Genomic DNA, 18381 nt, shown 5'->3' on the forward strand with positions numbered 1-18381 from the left:
CCTTCCCAGATGCTGCCAGACCTGCTGACCTTTTCCAGCAACTTCCTTTTTGTTCCTGATTTACAGCATCTGCAGTTCTTTCAGTTTTTATTCCCTCCGTATGAGAGCTGGACTTATTCTGACAAGCTTAGAAATCTGATAGGAAGCGATCAGATGTGTAAAGATTCCCATACTGTCCTGAATACATGAATCACAGCATGACTGTAGTCATAGATCATCGATGCAACGTGCTACAGTGGGAAACTAGACCATTTTCCTCATTGTTTTAGGTAAATAGGTACAAGTCAAAGCAAAGCTGAAATTTTCAATACAAGTCAAATTGGCTACATTTAGCCAGTTTGAGGTCAACATTCTCCCAGTGTGTAAACCCCAACCATCTTATAAAGCAGTTATTTCAAATCAAAAGTACACATTGCAGAACTAACATGTAGTTTAGAGATAAGGAGCTGAAGAGCCACAATGCATAAAACATGCAAAGACCATATGGTGGATGGGGTAAATAACAATAACTGATTTGATTTGGTGATACCAAACTGATGTTGTAAAAGCCATAAACTACGGAAGGAAAGACTGAAGATCCCTTGCTTGACCATACAGATTCATTTTAAGGAGAGTTTTAACAGAGGAATGTGAGGCAGAAAAAGAAATTCTAGAGCGCAAAGTCTCCAAAGGTGCAGTATTTCAAGAGACCTGAATTAGATGAGCTAGGTTTCTTGGAGGGTGCAGAAAATTACTGAACAGAGATAGGGAGTGGAAAGGGCATGGGGAAAAACATCAAGGTTGAGAATTCCAAAATCAATTATTACTTGACCTTGAGTCAAAGTAGGTCAATGAGTTCAAAGTGACAGGTGGACAGACTAAGTGTGAATTCAGACACAGCAGCAGAGTTTTGGATGACTTCAAGCTTACGAAGGGTAGAAGGCGGACCAGTCAGCAGTGCATGGGAATAGACATGTCTAGAAGTGACAAAGGCATGAAGTAGGGTTTATGTAGCAGCTGAGCAGAGATGGGATGAAGTTGGACAAGGTGGCAGAGATAGAAATAGGTCATCTTAGTGATGCAAATATGCAGTCTAAAGTTCACTTTGGCAGGAAATTAATAGCCCATGTAAAGTCCCTCACAGCTAAGGGCACTGCACACTGACTTATAGCGAGAGCAGTAAGTATCTTCAGAATGTTACACTTACATGGAGAATTATCAACAAACAACGAATCAATGTTGTGCAGCAATTCAGTTCTGGGTGAGGGATGTCCTTCACTGGAAGAAAGACAAATGGAGTTTACTTTAAAACTTCCTGAACAAGCAAATGCTTAAAAACGTGTTAACTCTTCAGGCTATTCATTCACAATTTATGGGATAAGAAGGGAGAATATTTATGAGAAAAATAAACTCTATTAGAAAGGAACTGCAATTTAAACAAATCTGATCCTACCCACTGTTTACTGACATTGGTTGAGACATAAATATTGGTCAGGACACTGGTGGTGAACTCTCCTGTTCTGCTCAAAAAATTGTGAGAACAGGTTCTCTTATATCAATGGAAGGCATAACCAAAGCTTTAGTTTAATATGACATCTGCAAGATGGTGCCTCAAAAATACTGCCCTGTATTCATTGAAGTATTTCACTTACTTTATTCCCAAAATTGAATAAAAATGTTTCAAACTGAAACAAAAATGGAGTTTAATTTACTATCAAACCATCAATCATGTACTTTCAGATATAATACCAATTTTGCCACAAGGCTAAGTTCTATATTTTAAATTCATAACAGAATTAGTTACATTATTGTTACAATCAGTAAAAAGAAAATAGCCTTCGCTACAAAAACAGATGCCTAACAGTTTACCTAAGTAAGCATCTACACTGAACTTGTTTAGAAACGAAGTCAACACTATGCATCCAGAGATAGTAGGAACTGCAGATGCTGGAGAATCCGAGACAACAAGGTGCAGAGCTGGATGAACACAGCAGGCCAAGCAGCATCATAGGAGCAGAAAGGCTGACGTTTCGGGTCTAGACCACTGGCCTCCTCTACATTGGGGAAACCAAGCGGAGGCTCGGGGACCGCTTTGCAGAACACCTACGCTCGGTTCGCAATAAACAACTGCACCTCCTGGTCGCGAACCATTTCAACTCCCCCTCCCATTCCTCAGACGACATGTCAATCCTGGGCCTCCTGCAGTGCCACAACGATGCCACCAAAGGTTGCAGGAACAGCAACTCATGTTCCGCTTGGGAACCCTGCAGCCCAATGGTATCAATGTGGATTTCACAAGGTTCAAAATCTCCCCTCCCCCTACCGCATCCCAAAACCAGCCCAGCTCGTCCCCGCCTCCCTAACCTGTTCTTCCTCCCACCTCAAGCCGCACCCCCATCTCCTACCTACTAACCTCATCCCGCCCCCTTGACCTGTCCGTCCTCCCTGGACTGACCTATACCCTCCCTAACTCCCCACCTACACTTACCTTTACTGGCTCCATCCCCGCCTCTTCGACCTGTCTGTTTCCTGTACACCTATCTTCTCCTCTATCCATCTTCTATCCGCCTCCCCCTCTCTCCCTATTTATTTCAGAACCCCCTTCCCCTCCCCCATTTCTGATGAAGGGTATAGGCCCGAAACGTCAGCCTTTCTGCTCCTATGATGCTGCTTGGCCTGCTGTGTTCATCCAGCTCTGCACTACGCATCCAAGCAGGTTATTCATAGCACAGTCAACACCAATGTAACAAGGTTAATTCACACATTCCTAGGTCATTACAAAACCCAGCTACTTGGATACTGCAATAGAGGGGATATCTTAAAGCTTTCTCTCGTGTGTTACCACCTAACAATTTGAACTCTCAGTTTGAGAGGAGAGGCACTAAGTTAATGGATAATAAAACAAGTTAATTTAGTGATCTCCCACCCCAACATATTTTGCAACCGTCAAGTGCACCATTCCTAATGACCATTTTGTTTATCTCCGGAGAGCACTTGCAAGGATGATACCATAAATGTGTGGATATACACAGCAAGACAAGGATGAACGGGCTGCATTTCTTTGCTCGTGGAAAAAAAGGGCTGAGGGGTAATGTAAGGGGTCTTTATAATTCTGGAAGGTGTGATAGAGTGGATACCAAGATAATAATACTTACGGTGAAAAGTAGAACTATTAGTATCAACACATCAATCAATCTGAATGATACCTGGGTGAAGTAGGGTTATTTTATGAGGAGAAAGTGGTTTGGCTGGAGCTGTATCCATTGGAATTTAGCAGAATGAGCTGTGATCTTATAAAAAGATATATGAGCCTGAGGGTATTTGACAAGCTGGATACTGAAAGGATGTTTCCCTTTGAGGGAGAAACTAGAAGTAAGCACACAATTTAAAAATAAGTGGGCCTTCCATTTAAAGTAGATGTCGAGAGAATCTTTTTCTTTCAATTTAATGAGTCTGTGAACCTCTTCTCTGGACAGCAGTGAAGACAGGATCGTTGAACATTTTAATGCTGAGGTCGATTGATTCATGACTTATAAGGACGTAAAATGTTTTAATCTGGGTCAGACAGGAATATGGCATTGATATCACAATCAGATCAACCATGATCTTATCCAAAGACACAGGCAGTTCAAGGGCCAAAATGGTCTGCTTCTGGTCTTAATTCATTTGTTTGTATACAAGGCAATCAACAAAAAAATCCAATTGAAAATTCAGAAGAAAATTCTTCACCCAAAGAGTGATGAAACTATGGGATTCACAAGTACAAGGAGTGGCTGAAGTCAATACAATAGATGAACTTATGGGGAAGCGAGACAAATATATGAGGGAGAAAGGAAGAGAGGGTTATGATGATAGATTTGGATGAAGAAAGATGGGAGGAGCTTGAATGGAGCAGAAAAAAACTGCATAAATGGGTTGGATCAAATGGCCCATTTTTCTGATGCAGTTCCTGCATAATCCAGAGTAATCCAGAGTATGAGAAAGAAGCAAAATTATTAACCTCAACTCAATGACAGTGCAGAGGTTAGTGAACAGCATTTCCAGCCACCTTCAATGCAATTGTTTGTTCAAACTGTGTAATCAAAGTGGATCTGAGTTTGAAACATGTTCTTTGAGAGATACCAAATTCTTAACAGGGAACAAAATAGATGAGCCTATTTCCTGCAGGCCCCTTACGTTACTTTTAATGTCAGTATCTTCCGTTTGCACAATGACTCCCAGCTAAAGGGGCCAAACAAACAATCTTCCTTCAGGCCTTCACTTCGAGTTGAATATGGAGGACACATTGAGTGAAATAAATGCAAGGTCAGAAGTCATACAACACCAGGTTATAGTCTAACAGGTTTATTTGAAATCACAAGCTTTCGGAGTGCTGCTCCTTCGTTAGGTGACAAAGGAGCAGTGCTTCGAAAGCTTGTGATTTCAAATTAACGTGTTGGACTATAACCTGGTGTCATATGACTTCTGACCTTATTCACCCCAGTCCAACATAGGCACCTCCACATCATAACATAAATGCAGCAGACACTGAAAGTATGAAAAGCAGGAAAGAAATAGTCAAAATAACCTTTATTTTTATAGGTCATTTATTTTGAATTACAGAATTACAGAATTGTTACAGCACAGGTAGTGGCCATTTGACCCATCATGCCTTACTGGTTCTATTTCTGAGTGCCAATTTCCTGCCTTTCCCCATACCCTGGAACACCATTTCAGTCCAAATAACCATCCAATGCCCTCTTGAATGGCTCAATTGAACCTGTTTTCACCACCTTTCGAGACAGTGCATTCCATGCTTTAACTGTTCACTGTGTGGAAAAGTTTTCTTCCCTCCCATCACTTTAAATCTATGCCCTCTCATTCTTTTTCCTTTTATGAGCCGGAACAACTTCTCCCTATCTACGGTGTCTGGCTCATTCACAATTTTGGACACCTCAATTAAATCTTTTCTCAGCCTCCTATTCAAAGGGAATAATCCCAACTTCCTCCAGCCCAAAAAATATTCATAGACCATCACTCTGTTTTTCTATCATCAGCTAATTTTGTATGAATGTTGCTTTTATACTATGGTCTATAACTTTCCTTAAGTCTGTTCTATGGCACTGTATTAAATGTCATCTGGAAATCCAAGTTAACAGCATTACCCTCATTGACTCTTTCTGTTATTTCCTCAAAAAAAATCCAGCAAGTTAGTAAACGTATTTAGAAATCCATGCCAACTCTTCCTAATCAATCCACCTGTTTCTAGAAGTTTCGCCACAACCGAAGTTAAACTATCTGATCTGTAATTGTAGGGATTAAAGATCTATTTTGCCCAACTTTATATTATTCATTCTGACTGCCCTTCATTGCAGCTTATTTTACACATTTATTATCCATTGTGACAGGTATCCATTGTGACAGGTTCTGCCCCAATGCCCTTTTGAATGTACTCATTGAATATCCACAGGTCTCTGAGACAGTGAATTCTAAATAGTACAGAAATTTCTCCTCATCTGCAGTCCAAAATGAGCAACTTTCTATGTTAAGATTATGACAATTTGTCCTAAATTTCCCAAATTTAAAAAAAAAACAACTTCTCAACAATTACCAATACCTTCTGAGAATTTTGTACATTAGGAAGTTACCTCCTATTCTTCTCAATATCAGAGAATCTTGGCCCATTGTACTCTTTCTTGCCCTCTTATCTCAGAAATCCTTCTGGTGAACCTGTGTTGCATTTGCTTTTAAGCAATTACGCTCCTTCTTGGGAGGACTCTTGTGATAGTGTGGTAGTGAAGCTACCTGTGGACCAGAACGTCTGGGTTCAAGTCCCAGCTGCTCCAGCAGTATGTCACTGCAGGTTGTTTAAATATATCTGTTCTTTTTTGGGTAAACAGGATAATCCTAGACACTGTACTCCAGGTGTGGTCTCACTAAAGCTTTATAAAACCGCAGAAAAACATCCTTACTCTACTTCAATCCCTTACAGCAAAGGCAGTGGCGTAGTGGTAATGTCACTGGTAATTTCAGAATCTAAGCTAAAGCTCTGGAGATATTCGTTTGAATCCCAACATGGCAGATGGTGAAATTTGAAATAAAATGAAAACCTGTGATAAAAAGCTAGCCTAATGGCAACCCTGCAATCATTGTTGATTATCATATTAAAAAAAATCTGGTTCACTTATTTCCTTTAAGAAAAGAAATCTGCCATCTTTCCCTGGTCTGGCTTAAATGTAGCTCCAGACCCACAATGTTGTTGACTCTTAACTGCCCTTTGGGTAATTAGGGATAGACAATAAATGCTGGCCTAGCCAATAATAAATGAATAAAAATAAATTTTTATTTGCTTGCTGTTTGAGTAGATTTCCTTTTTGAGATTCATGTATACTCAAATTCCTCTGTACACTAATCTTTACCAGCCTGTTACTTTTTAACAATATTCTCATTTTCTATTCTTCCTTCCAAAGTGGACAATTACAAATTTATCCACATTATATACCGACTTCTTGTCTAACATTTTAATAAGTTTAGTTCTCTTTGTAGTTTCTTTCTGTCTCCTCACAGATTACTTTCCTATCTAGATTTAAATCTTCAGCAAACTTGGACATATGACTCCAAATCCCCTCATTTAATTTATATTGGTTATGATGAGTGAAAACCTGATCATTGTGACACTTCACTAGATACACCCTGTTATCCCAAAATTGGCTTGTTTCTCTCAGTTTTACAGTGGGTTAATCCATGCTAATGTATTACTCCATTCCTACAATCTCTTGTCTCACATCTCAGGTAACAACCCATTGTGTGTCACCTGAGCTAATGTCTTCTGAAAATCCACATATACTACATTCATTAATTCTCCCCCTTACCTCCCCAATCAATTAGAAACTCTTGTCATTCACATGATGGCTCAGTGGTTGGCACTGCTGCCTCACAGTGCCATGGACCTGCGTTTGATTTGGGTGACTGTCTGTGTGGAGCTTGCATGTTCTCCCTGTGTCTGTGTGGGTTTCCTCCTACAGTCCAAAGACTAAATTGTCCTGTCATGTGCAGCCTAGGTAGATTAGCCACAGTAAATGTGGAGATTAGGTGGGATACTCTTTGGATGGCTGATGCAGACTCAATTGGCTGAATGGCTTCTATCTGCACTTCAGGGAATTGATGATTCTACAATTTCCCTTTTATAAGGCCCCTGCATTTGCCTCATCCTGTTGTGATTTTCCAAGTACCCTGTTAACAAATCCTTAATAATAGGATTCCAACATTTTCCATTCTATTATCATCTGATGAAATGATCTATAGTTCTATATTTTCTAGCTTCCTCTCTCTTGAGCAGGTGGTTTACATTTGCTATCCTCCAAATCATTGGATCATTCTAGGATCTTAGGAATTCTAGAAGCTAAAGCCAATGTTTCCACTACATTCATAGCCGGCTATTTGAAAACCCAGGGATGTAGGCCACAGGGTCGAATCTTATTCTCATTAATTTCTCTAATGTTTTTCTCCTTTCTTAATATCTTCAGGGTCATTGAATCCCCACAATTTCCACATGTTCTTTATTTCTTCTGTTGTGAAGACAGACATAAAATATTTGTTTAATCTCTATGGCATTTCCTTATCCCTGATAATAATTTCTCCTGTCTCTGTCTGCAGGGGAACCATGTTTACCTTTGTTATCTCCATTTGTATACACTTGTAAAGATTTTTGATTATTTGCAAAAATACACTCAGAATTCTATCTCCTCGCTCTTTACTGATCATTGTCTTGCTGATTTTAAGATTGCCTCATCCTCAGGAGAGGATGCCTGTTTTTCCACACTTTTGGCAAAATTGTAATCCTCTTCTTTTAATCTAATACCTTTCGTTAACTTCTTGAGTCAGGTTTTGAGCACTTTTCCAGTGATTGAATGTGCATTGAGAATAATAAATTACTTCAAATCCTTACCCATCACCATTTAATCTGAGCTCCCAATTGACATCAGCCAGTTTATCTGTTCCCTCATAGCTGGCTTTGATTAAATTTAAAGATATATTTTTGTATCTAATCTATCAATTTCAAACAAAATAGAAATTCTACTGTATAATAACTACTCTTGCTCTCAATATCACTGAGATTACATGATTATTAATTAAGTCAATACAATGTGGAGCTGGAGGAATACAGCAGGTTAGGCAACATCAGAGGAGCAGGAAAGTTGACGGGACCCTTCACTTGGAGTGGGGAGGGGGAAGGGAGCTTGGAAAGAAGTAGAAGGAGGAGGAGTGGGGCTGGGGTAATGTAGGTAGGATGGTGGTAGGTGGATGCAGGTCAGGGTAGTGTGGATTGGTTAGTGGGAAGGGTGGGGCGGATAGGTGGGGAAGAAGATGGAATGGTTGTGTCAGGTGAAGGAGGTGGTGATGAGAGGGAGAGTCGGACATGGCATGAGGCCAGGGGTGGGAGATTTTGAAACAGGTGAATTCCATGTTCAGGCCATCGGGCTGTAGTCTCACCGATGTACAGGAGGCCACATCGGTAGCAACGGATACAGTAGACCAGGTTGGAGGAATTTGGAAAGTTTGTCTTGGGCCTTGGAGATGGAGGTGAGAGGGGAGGTGTAGGAGCATGTGTAGCACCTCTTGCAGTTGCAGGGAAAGGTACCAGGTGTGGTGGGGTTGGTGGGGACTGTGGAGCGGACGAGGGAGTTGCAGAGTGAGTGGTCCCTACAAAAGGCAGATGGGGTTGGGGAAGGAAATATTTCTTTGGTGGTGGGGTTGGATTGCAGGTGGGTGAAAGTGGCGGAGGATGATACACTGGATGTGGAGGTTGGTGGGGTGGTATGTGAGGACCAGGGCACTGTGTCCTTATTTTTGTTGGGTGGAGGGGATTTGAGCACAGAAGTGCAGGAAATGTAAGAGATGCAGTTGAGGACACTTTTGATCACCGGAGGTGGGGAAACTGCGGTCCTTGAAATAGGAGGACATCTGGGATATCCAGGAGTGGAGCTCTCCATCTTAGGAGCAGATGTGGCGGAGGCAGAGGAATTGGGAGTAAGGGATCACATTCTTGCAGGAGGATGGGTGAGAGGAGGTGTAGTCTAGGTAGCTGTGGGAGTCAGTGGGCTTGAAATAGTTTTCAGTGCTGAGACGGTTACTGGAGATGGGGACCGAGAGGTCCAGGAAGGGGAGGAAGATATTGGAGATGGTCCAGGTGAATTTGAGGTTGGGGTGAAAAGTGTTGGTAAAGTTGATGAACTGTTCAAGCTCCTCATGGGAGCACAAGGCTGTGCCAATACAGTCATCAAGGTAGCGGAGAACGAGGTGACGGATGGTGCCAGTGTAACAGCTGAAGAGGGACTGTTCCACGTATCTTACGAAGAGGCAGGCACAGCTCGGACCCATATGGGTGCCCATAGCCACCCTTTTAGCTTGAAGGAAGTGGGAGGAGTTAAAGGAAAAGTTGCTAAGGGTAAGGACAAGTTCCATTAGGCGGAGAATGGTGTCAGTAGAGGGGGACTATTTTGGCCTGCGGGAGAAGGAGAAGCGGAGGTTACTCTACCCACGCCCTCCATCTCCTCCAAGACGTTCAATTCCCTGGCCCACAAAACCTCATCTTCACCATGGACATCAAGTCCCTGTACACTTAAATCCCCCACGCCTAAAAGTCCGCAACCAACTACAATCCGACCCCACCACCAAAGAGATATTTCCCTCCCCACCCCTAACTGCCTTTTGTAGGGACCGCTCAGTCCACGACTCCCTCGTCCGCTCCACACTCCCCACTAACCCCACCATACCTGGTATCTTTCCCTGCAACCGCAGGAAATGCTACACTGGCCCCTACACCTCCCCCCTCACTTCCATCTAAGGCCCAAGACAAACTTTCCAAATCCGACAGGGGTTCACATGTACATCCTCCAACCTGGTCTACTGTATCCGTTGCTCCCAATGTGGCCTCGTCTACATTGGTGAGACCAAGCGCAGACTCGGTGACCGATTTGCAGAGCATCTGCGCTCTGTACGCAATAATTGACAACACCTTCCAGTCACCAAACATTTTAACTCCCCCCTCCCACTCCTTTGATGACATGTCCATCCTGGGCCTCCTCTACTGCCACAATGATGCCACCCACAAACTGGAGGAGCAACACTTCATATTCTGCCTCAGGAGCCTACAGCCCAAAGGACTCAGTAATCTCTGACCTACTACTATTCAAAAAGCTCAACTTTTGAAATCAAAATGTCTTCCTTCTGATAACTCTAATGACATGGAAACATATACTACTTTGAACCCAGTATTTTTAATTGTTGTTAGTTTGCAGGCCACACTGATAGACTGCATTTACATCCACTTCACTAGTGCAGATTATGAATAGTGCTGCCGTGGGAACACAATCAGCTCCGTTGTCAGAGACCATTCTAACCTGGACACGTACCATTGTTCTTCATCATTGCTGGAATTGCCCATCTATCACTATTGGCTCCAGGCAAATCTGACTACCACTTTCCACAAACAGAGAAAGAAAAATAAAGAACTTAACTTGAAGGAATAGAACGGTATGCTGGTAAGCTGAATAAAGAGGTGCGGGCAGATCCGTGTGTAGACCAACAGGGCTAAAATCTTGAGCTAACAGCAAAGTTCCAACAGCAAAGACCAGATATTTTGCATAGTCTTATTAGTCAAGGAATAAATGTTAGTCAGGATTCCAGCTTTCTGATCTCTTCAAATAACACCAAAGGATTTTTTAGGGAGGGTAGTGAGGGCACCTGGGGTTAATCTCTCTTTGGAAAAACAGTCTGTGGCATGATGTAACACCATCAGTACTGCAGCCTTACTCTAGACTGTGCTCACAGGTACCAGGAGTAGGACCTGATACCAATGATCTTCTGATTTAGAACCAAGAGCACCACTGAGCCAAGGTCAAGATTAAGTTAAACTGGTTGAGTCAAACTAGGCCAGAAAAGATTGAAATCCTAACATCAAAACAATAATTTCTCAAGTCAAAAGATCAGATCACAACACCAAAAATGCTGGCACAGCATTCCAGGCTGTGAGGATGCCTGTTGCTGTAAAAAGATGGAAATGTTGATAGTTCAACATGAATGATAGAGACAGAGCACTCTTCTACAAATCTTTCAAAACAGCACTGAATATTTTTAGCTTGCGATTCTAGATTCACATTACCTGATGGTTTTCCACATGTCAAAGCCATCCAGTGGTTTGGTGCCTTTAGTGGTTCCTTTGGCCAAAGTCACTAACGTAGGGAGCCAGTCAGAGATGTGAATGAGTTCATGATTTACTCTGCCCTTCCACTTTAGCAGGGGGCTAGTGACAAAACCCACGCCTCGGACACCTCCTTCCCACAGTGTCCACTTGCGTCCTCGCAGAGGCCAGTTATTTCCACCTCCCAAGGTCTGTCCTCCATTGTCTGAAAAGGGAACAAAAAAAAAATGTGATGTTCTGGAGATGTCAATGGTACAGATGAAGGCACTTCCTTTGTCAAAACCATCCACTTTGCAAAATCATAACAGCGCAACATTTAAAAAAAGAAATGTTACAAAAGAACAAAGTAAAGGACTTGCTTAAATGTTTATTTTTAATTCATATAGTTACTTCATTTAAATGTTGTTCATTCACCATTTTTAGGCACTAAGTCTCCACTTTATCGTTATTTACATTGTCTAACTAAAATTATTGGATAATTCAAATATTTCAGCATATGTAAAGTGCCTTTGAATTGATTTTGAAAATCTGCCTTTGATGCTCTTCTAATATTTGACTCATTCCAAAACACACTGCATTTAAAAAGATTGCTTTTGAACTGCAGTCATTGTTATATGGGAAAGGATGAAATCGAATTTACACCCAGCATGGCCCCAAAGAAAGGAAATGAAAGAGCAATTAATCCGTGTCTTGGTTGTGTTAGTTGGTTTTGACCACCATGATAGGAGAACTCCTTGCTCTGCCTGAGCACTATCAGTCAGCCAGTTGAATCCTCATCACTACCTCCATAAAGCTTTCCATTGCTTCAGTGCTGTCACGCTGCTTAAAGAATACTCAGTCCTGGATAGGAAGTAATTCCCTCAGTTTCAATTTTGGGATCCAAAGCCATTATCTCTGCTAAAAACTCTGTTCTCTCATCACTGATTGCATTTCCTTCTCTGGCTACTGTCTCAGACTAAACCAGACTTTACCCCAGATTTGACGCTGAGCTGACTCAAACTCCTCTCCATCACAAAGGCCACCTACTTCAGTAAAGGTTCCATTAGATTGGAAAATAGCAGAAGTAACTCCTTTATTCAAAAGGGGAGGAAGACAGAAAGCAAGAAACCACAAGTCAGTTAACTTGATATCTGTCATAGGGACGATGTTAGAAACTATTATCAAAGATGTTATTGCCAGGCACATACAAAGGTTTAACGTAATAAAACAGAGGCAACAAGGCTTTGGCAGGAAGAATTAAGAAATGTCTTATCTAAATAGTGAGAAATTGCAGATCTCTGAGATGCGGAGGAAAAGCAGTTTAGAAGTTTCCTATACTAATACCTGGAAATGGGTGTGTTCTCTAATGACAAAAGATTGGACACAGTAGGCTTGCATCTATTACAGTCTCAAAGAGTAAGAGACAACTTTATTGAAACACATAGGAACAGATTTTCCACAGTGGCAATCTCACACAGCTTGCCACTATGTCCCTTTTTATGAAAGGAATAAGTTCCACGTTTCTGACAGGAGATTCAGGTCAAAGTTCATTCAGAAAGATGGAGCCATGCTTCCACGCTGATTGTTCTGCATTATAAAGACCTGCAGTCAGCTACTGTATTCTGGATTTTGAAAGGTCAGCCACTTTGACTGCTGCAGTTAAATGGCAATCATGTAAGTGTGATGTTAAGACGCTGGGATGTAGGGTACCAAATGGGTCAGGTACCAGGTAAGTGATGACATGTTTTGTGTTGGTCAGGATGGGTGGGAGAAATCAGGTCCAGGGATGGGGTGTTGTCAGGTCAGGGTATTGAGAACGTGCATTGCCTGATGGAGTTGTAGCAAGGGAGGCTTGTGATACAAGTATGGGGTCAGTTGAATATATACTTGGAAGTTAGACAATGTATTTAATAGTCTCATTTTTTCCAAGTGACTATTCATTTAATTTCATTGGAACCAACCAAAATGATCTGATTTTAATCTAATCTTTAGGAGGGTTCCCAGAATGCTCAGTACTTTCTTTAATTTCCCATCTATCTGACAACTGGAAAATCCAGGTCATAAGATTCTGAAGGATCATGTGGAAAGGATATTTCCTCTTGCTAGAGGATCTGGAGCTTTGTTGCAGGAGGGTCACTGTTTAAATGGGGATCACCCATTTAAGACAGAGACTGGGAGTATTGTTTTCAACAGAAGATCTTGAGGTTTTAGAACTCTCTTCCTGAAAGGTGGTGGAAGCAGATTCCTTGAATATTATTAAGTAGTAGATAATTTCTTGATAAGCAAGAGGGTGAAGGGATATTAGTTGTAGGCAGAAACGTGGTGTAAACCAGATCAGCCATCACCATACGGAACGATGAAGCAGACTCAAGGGGCTGAGACAGGCACAGTTTTTAAGGCAAGGAGCAGGAATCAGAGGTTTGGGGGTACCTGGAACACACTGCCTGAAAGGATGGTAGAAGCAAGAATCCTCAAGATATTTAAGAACCATTTAGACAAACATTTGAAGCTCCAAGTGTTCGAAAATGGGATTAGAATTTTTGGATATTAAACAACTACTGTGGGCATAATGGGCCAAAGGGCCTCTTTCTGTGTTGTAAAACTCTACGACTCTTGTTCCCTTTGACTTGATTAAGGGCTACTCCTGTTAGATTTTTAAGACATGGCCATTTGATTGAAGCACATTGTGTTTGCACCACTCAATCTGCTGGCACATGGCATGGGTTTGATAGTGATGTAGCAACATGCTGTACAGAAAAAAAAAACAGAAATTGCTAGAAAAACTCAGCAGGTCTGGCAGTATCTGTGGAGAGAAATCGGAGTTAACGTTTTGGGTCCTTCCAACATATCCAGCAACATATCCATCCCCTTGACTCATCACTGCTGCTAAACATGGCAAGCTGCCTGGCTGAGAGGCAAGACTGAAGTACAGTGAGTTCTGAATGATGCGGCAAAAGACAGGGGATGGTTGAGATATTATAAGCATCCAGGTGTGTGCCGTCTGCTTGCACTCTAGTGATCATTCAAAGAGCTCGGAGATGCAGCTGGTTCAAACTGTGAGATGGGTGCACGTCCATGCATGCAAATCGGCTTGGCAGGAATATTAAAATGCAAAATGTTAGTGCACTCTTATGTATAGCATCGAAGTGGTTAACTATAGTCTAAGTGAGTTGGAGGTGTGATATGATGATATATTGAGGATGGTGAGGGTCCATACCAACCTCTGTGGATGGCGAGGGGGTGGCTGTGCAGGCAATCACTGCCCATAGGTGTTGGGCACTGGGGAGACCCAGAGGAGCAGAAGCTGAAAGGTGCACACTCAGTTTCTGGTCAGAAACTGTTGCTGTCTACTTACTTTCCACTGCATTGAAGAATAGTAAACAAGATGAGACTAGGTGACAATGAGCTGTTAATGCATACGAATAGGCCCCTCACTGCTCACTAGTGGTATTCCCATTTTGTCATCAAACTGTGGATGCAAAACCTGCACCTTTTCTCTCCACATCAAGAATCTCATTTTTTGGATCTTTCCACATTTTCCCCAACTGCCTCACCATTATCCAAGCCATTCAGGGGCTGGGAAAACTCAGCACATAGACAGACCTTCAAGCACCACCCCCATGGGGCAGTGATCAGGAATGTACTCTCAGAGATAGTAGGAACTGCAGATGCTGGAGAATCTGAGATAACAAGGTGTAGAGCTGGATGAACACAGCAGGCCAAGCAGCATCAGAGGAGCAGGAAAGCTGACGTTTTGGGCCTACAGCCTTCCTCAGACATGGAATACTCTTCTGAATGGACCTTCTGAAGAAGGGTCTAGGCCCGAAACGTCAGCTTTCCTGCTCCTGATGCTGCTTGGCCTGCTGTGTTCATCCAGCTGTACACCTTGTTATCTCAGGAACATACTATCAGTTACTTTTGCCCTCTTGATACGGAACCTAACCGTGATACATCTCTACTATTGTCATGGTAACTTGGAACTAACAAGCAAGTAAACTTGCAGTCCTCCGCCTCCATTGGCAAACACCAAACTGCATTTACCATTCAGCAGTAGAGCCTTGTACTTTAATTGCCTACCTTAAAAAAAACTGGATCTACTGCTTTCTTCTGCCATATCCTTTCTCCAGGCTGCGACCCTCCTGTTACAGGTTAATTACCGTTGTGGGGTTCACCACATAACAACAATAGCAGGTGTGAGCAAGTATATTAACATGGTTAGTGTCGAAGAAATACATTTGCTCTGTTTCTCACAAATGAAATATTTTTGTCCGTAACAGATTACTGTTGGTTTCTCACTTGCTGGTCACAATGCACATGGGTGAAAGTGAGATAGTATTTCAACATATTTTGCTGATTTATCGAGCTGCAGGGAGGATAATTATGGTCTGGTATGCCAAATACATTAATGCGTGACTAGAGTTCATTTCTGTCTCACTACAGGGGGTTTAACACGTTAACATTTATTAAGGGCAGGGCTTTATTTTCCCAAAGTGACAGCTTCATGTAGCAGACCGAAAAAGTGAATATTCTGTAGCTGCAACTTGATTCAAGTATTGGAAAAGGATTAATGGGACTAGTCATTCCATTCAATTCAAACATCTTCCATGATTGAAATCCCAGGGGGATCTTTTTAAAAGATTTCTTTTCTAGGCAGCTGAGCCAGACTTTTATATAGCTTTAATGCTCCTTATTCAAGCATTTTCTCCTAAGAATTTCTGGTACATCTTTTGCTAAATTTCAGGCAGAGTCTGCAGCCAGTGGAAACACAAGATTAACTATTTAGACACTCAACGTAACATTTTGCTATATTAGGTTGAGATACAAAGGTCATTTTGTTTCAAGGTGTATCTTTTGACAGAGAGAAGTACAAATTTTCTAATGTACTACAAGTCTTTATATTAAATACTGTTCACTTGTCCATTCCAAACACTTTATTGATAAAATGCCTTCTAGTTCTGAGCAAAGATGAAAAGATCTTGTGGTGTCAAATAACATTCCATTTGTCTTAAAGAATCCTCGATGCCCCTGGATATTGGGCAGATAAAGGTTTAGTGATGACAAGAGGTGCATTGATGCTCAACACAAGGAGAATATCTAGCATGAAAATCAAAAAAAAAGTGCAGTTCCTCCATTCCTATCCCTCCATTAACGTAAGTGTCAGGAGATTCTGTTCTTTTGCGAAAGGAAAACCGATAAAATTATACAGTCTTTTGAACTCAGTACAAATTGAGTTATTCACTGTATGATTTGTTATGAGAATCCAATTAGAAGTACTCCTAGATTCTTGTATTCGTCATCATTATGCACAAAACAATTTCAATGTATGTGAAAATTACACTGACAAAACACTCTACATTGGAACGACAATGCTACCAACATACAGTCTGATAAAGGGAAAGGTCGCAATTACATTAGTGATGAAAGGACATTCACAGACTGTAATAAGTAACAGGCTGTAAAAAAAAACAAATTAACCTCTAAATGCATGGTAATTAGAACAACTTCTGTAGATATGAAACCTATGACACAATAAAGTGGTCCCAGGTACTTATACCAAATGACATGAGAAAATATTAAAGGTGGTGATCAGAAACCTTGTCAAAGAGAGAGATTTTAAGGAGCATCTTAGTACGTAGAGAAGGAAGAGAGATGTAGGAAAGGAATTCTAGAGCTCAGGGCCACTGCATCTGAAGGTATAATCACTAAATGACGTGGGAACAATTATCAAAGAATCGTAGAATTCCTACAGGGTGGAATAAGGCCATTCAGCCCATCGAATCCACACCGACCCTCCAAAGAGTATCCCACCCAGACCCACGCACCCTACACTATTCCCTTCATTTCCAACGGTAACCTGCACATCTTTGGACTGCAGGAGGAAACTGGAGCATCTGGATAAAACCCACTCAGACTGGAGGAGAATGTGCGAACTCCACACAGACAGTCACCTAAGGGTGGAATCAAATCCAGGTCCCTGGAGCTGTAAGGCAGCAGTGCTAACCACAGAGCCACTGTGTCACCCCAGTGAAGCCTGGAGATAACAAGGGCCTGCTGAAATATTTTGTTTGTCAAAAAACAAGAAAATGCCTCATACAATGGATTCACAGCTTTGGGAAAATGTTACAGTTGAAGCAAAATGAGTGAGTACAGCTCACTGGCTGGCTGCCTGGTGACCCTGGATTCTTGTTGAAGAAAGAGTAAAGATATTGCCATCTTTTCAGCATGCAATTTATTTGTACATGACCACCGTCTCTCTGCTGGTACCAGTCAGAGACAGTGTTGTGCAAAGAGCTCGAATGAGAACAGTAGAGCTTTTGTGGAAGCAAAATTACAATCCACAATTATATGAAAAGCCATGGAGAAACCCCTCAGGCCTTTGGTTTACTATGGCTTGCCAGTTAGCAGAATGTGTAAGAAAGGAACTATATTCTTTGTGTCAAGAAGCATAGCGATGGGCTAGTAACCTTAAATTATTAAAGTACTGGCCAAAAACAAATCTTGTATGGACTATACAAGCCAACGTATAAAGTTTTTTTTGAGTAAAAGTGGGAACCGCGATCTGAACAGATACCCACAGAGTTTAGTAATGTGGAACATAGTGGAGCACCACTGTAAGCCACCAGATGTCACAAATTCTTTCAGTATGTCTCTTAGAACATTTGCACAGTATGCTCAGGACATCTAGTGCCAGGAAATGCATATTACACAAGAAGTGTTTCATCAAAATCACAGGTGGTCAACATTTCTTCTAAAGTTTCAACAACACCTTCTTCTCATATAGCACTGTGAATAATCAAACTTCCTAACGCTCCTCATGAGTGCATTGCAAAACAAAATAGGTCACTGAATCACACAAGGAGATTCTTTTGAAAGCTGTTGAAAAGATCTTAAAGGAATATCTTAAAAAGGAGAAAGGGGAGGGAGGGATGGTTATGGAGGGAATTCCTGAGCTTAGGACCTAGGCAACTGAAGGCCTATCAATTAATAGTGGAATGCTTAAAATTGGGAATGCTCAAGAATTAGAAGAGCACAGTTACGTCAGAGCGTTGAGGGGGTTGGAAGAGATGAAGGAAATTAGTTGAAAGGAAAGGGTTGAGATTATGAAGTGAATTGAAAACAAGAACGGGAATCAAGAGATAGTAGGAACTGCAGATGCTGGAGAATCCGAGACAACAAGGTGCAGGGCTGGATGAACACAGCAGGCCAAGCAGCATCATAGGAGCAGAGAGGCTGACGTTTCG

The 18381-nt window shown here is 41.7% G+C and overlaps 1 protein-coding gene across 2 annotated transcripts in view; it reads right to left on the reverse strand.

Moving 5' to 3' along the window:
- The window catches only part of arsb (arylsulfatase B), an 85765-nt gene that overhangs the window by 29989 nt on the left and 37395 nt on the right, over nucleotides 1-18381 (reverse strand). For both annotated transcript variants that reach the window (XM_020523066.2, XM_048595113.1), the window contains 2 exons: nucleotides 11123-11366; nucleotides 1187-1257 (listed from right to left, as the gene is read on the reverse strand). In XM_020523066.2, the coding sequence (XP_020378655.1) occupies nucleotides 1187-1257; nucleotides 11123-11366 (315 nt within the window). The remainder of the gene's footprint in view (nucleotides 1-1186; nucleotides 1258-11122; nucleotides 11367-18381) is intronic.

This window comes from Rhincodon typus, chromosome 3 (assembly GCF_021869965.1).
Source record: "Rhincodon typus isolate 14 chromosome 3, sRhiTyp1.1, whole genome shotgun sequence".
Taxonomy (NCBI): domain Eukaryota; kingdom Metazoa; phylum Chordata; class Chondrichthyes; order Orectolobiformes; family Rhincodontidae; genus Rhincodon; species Rhincodon typus.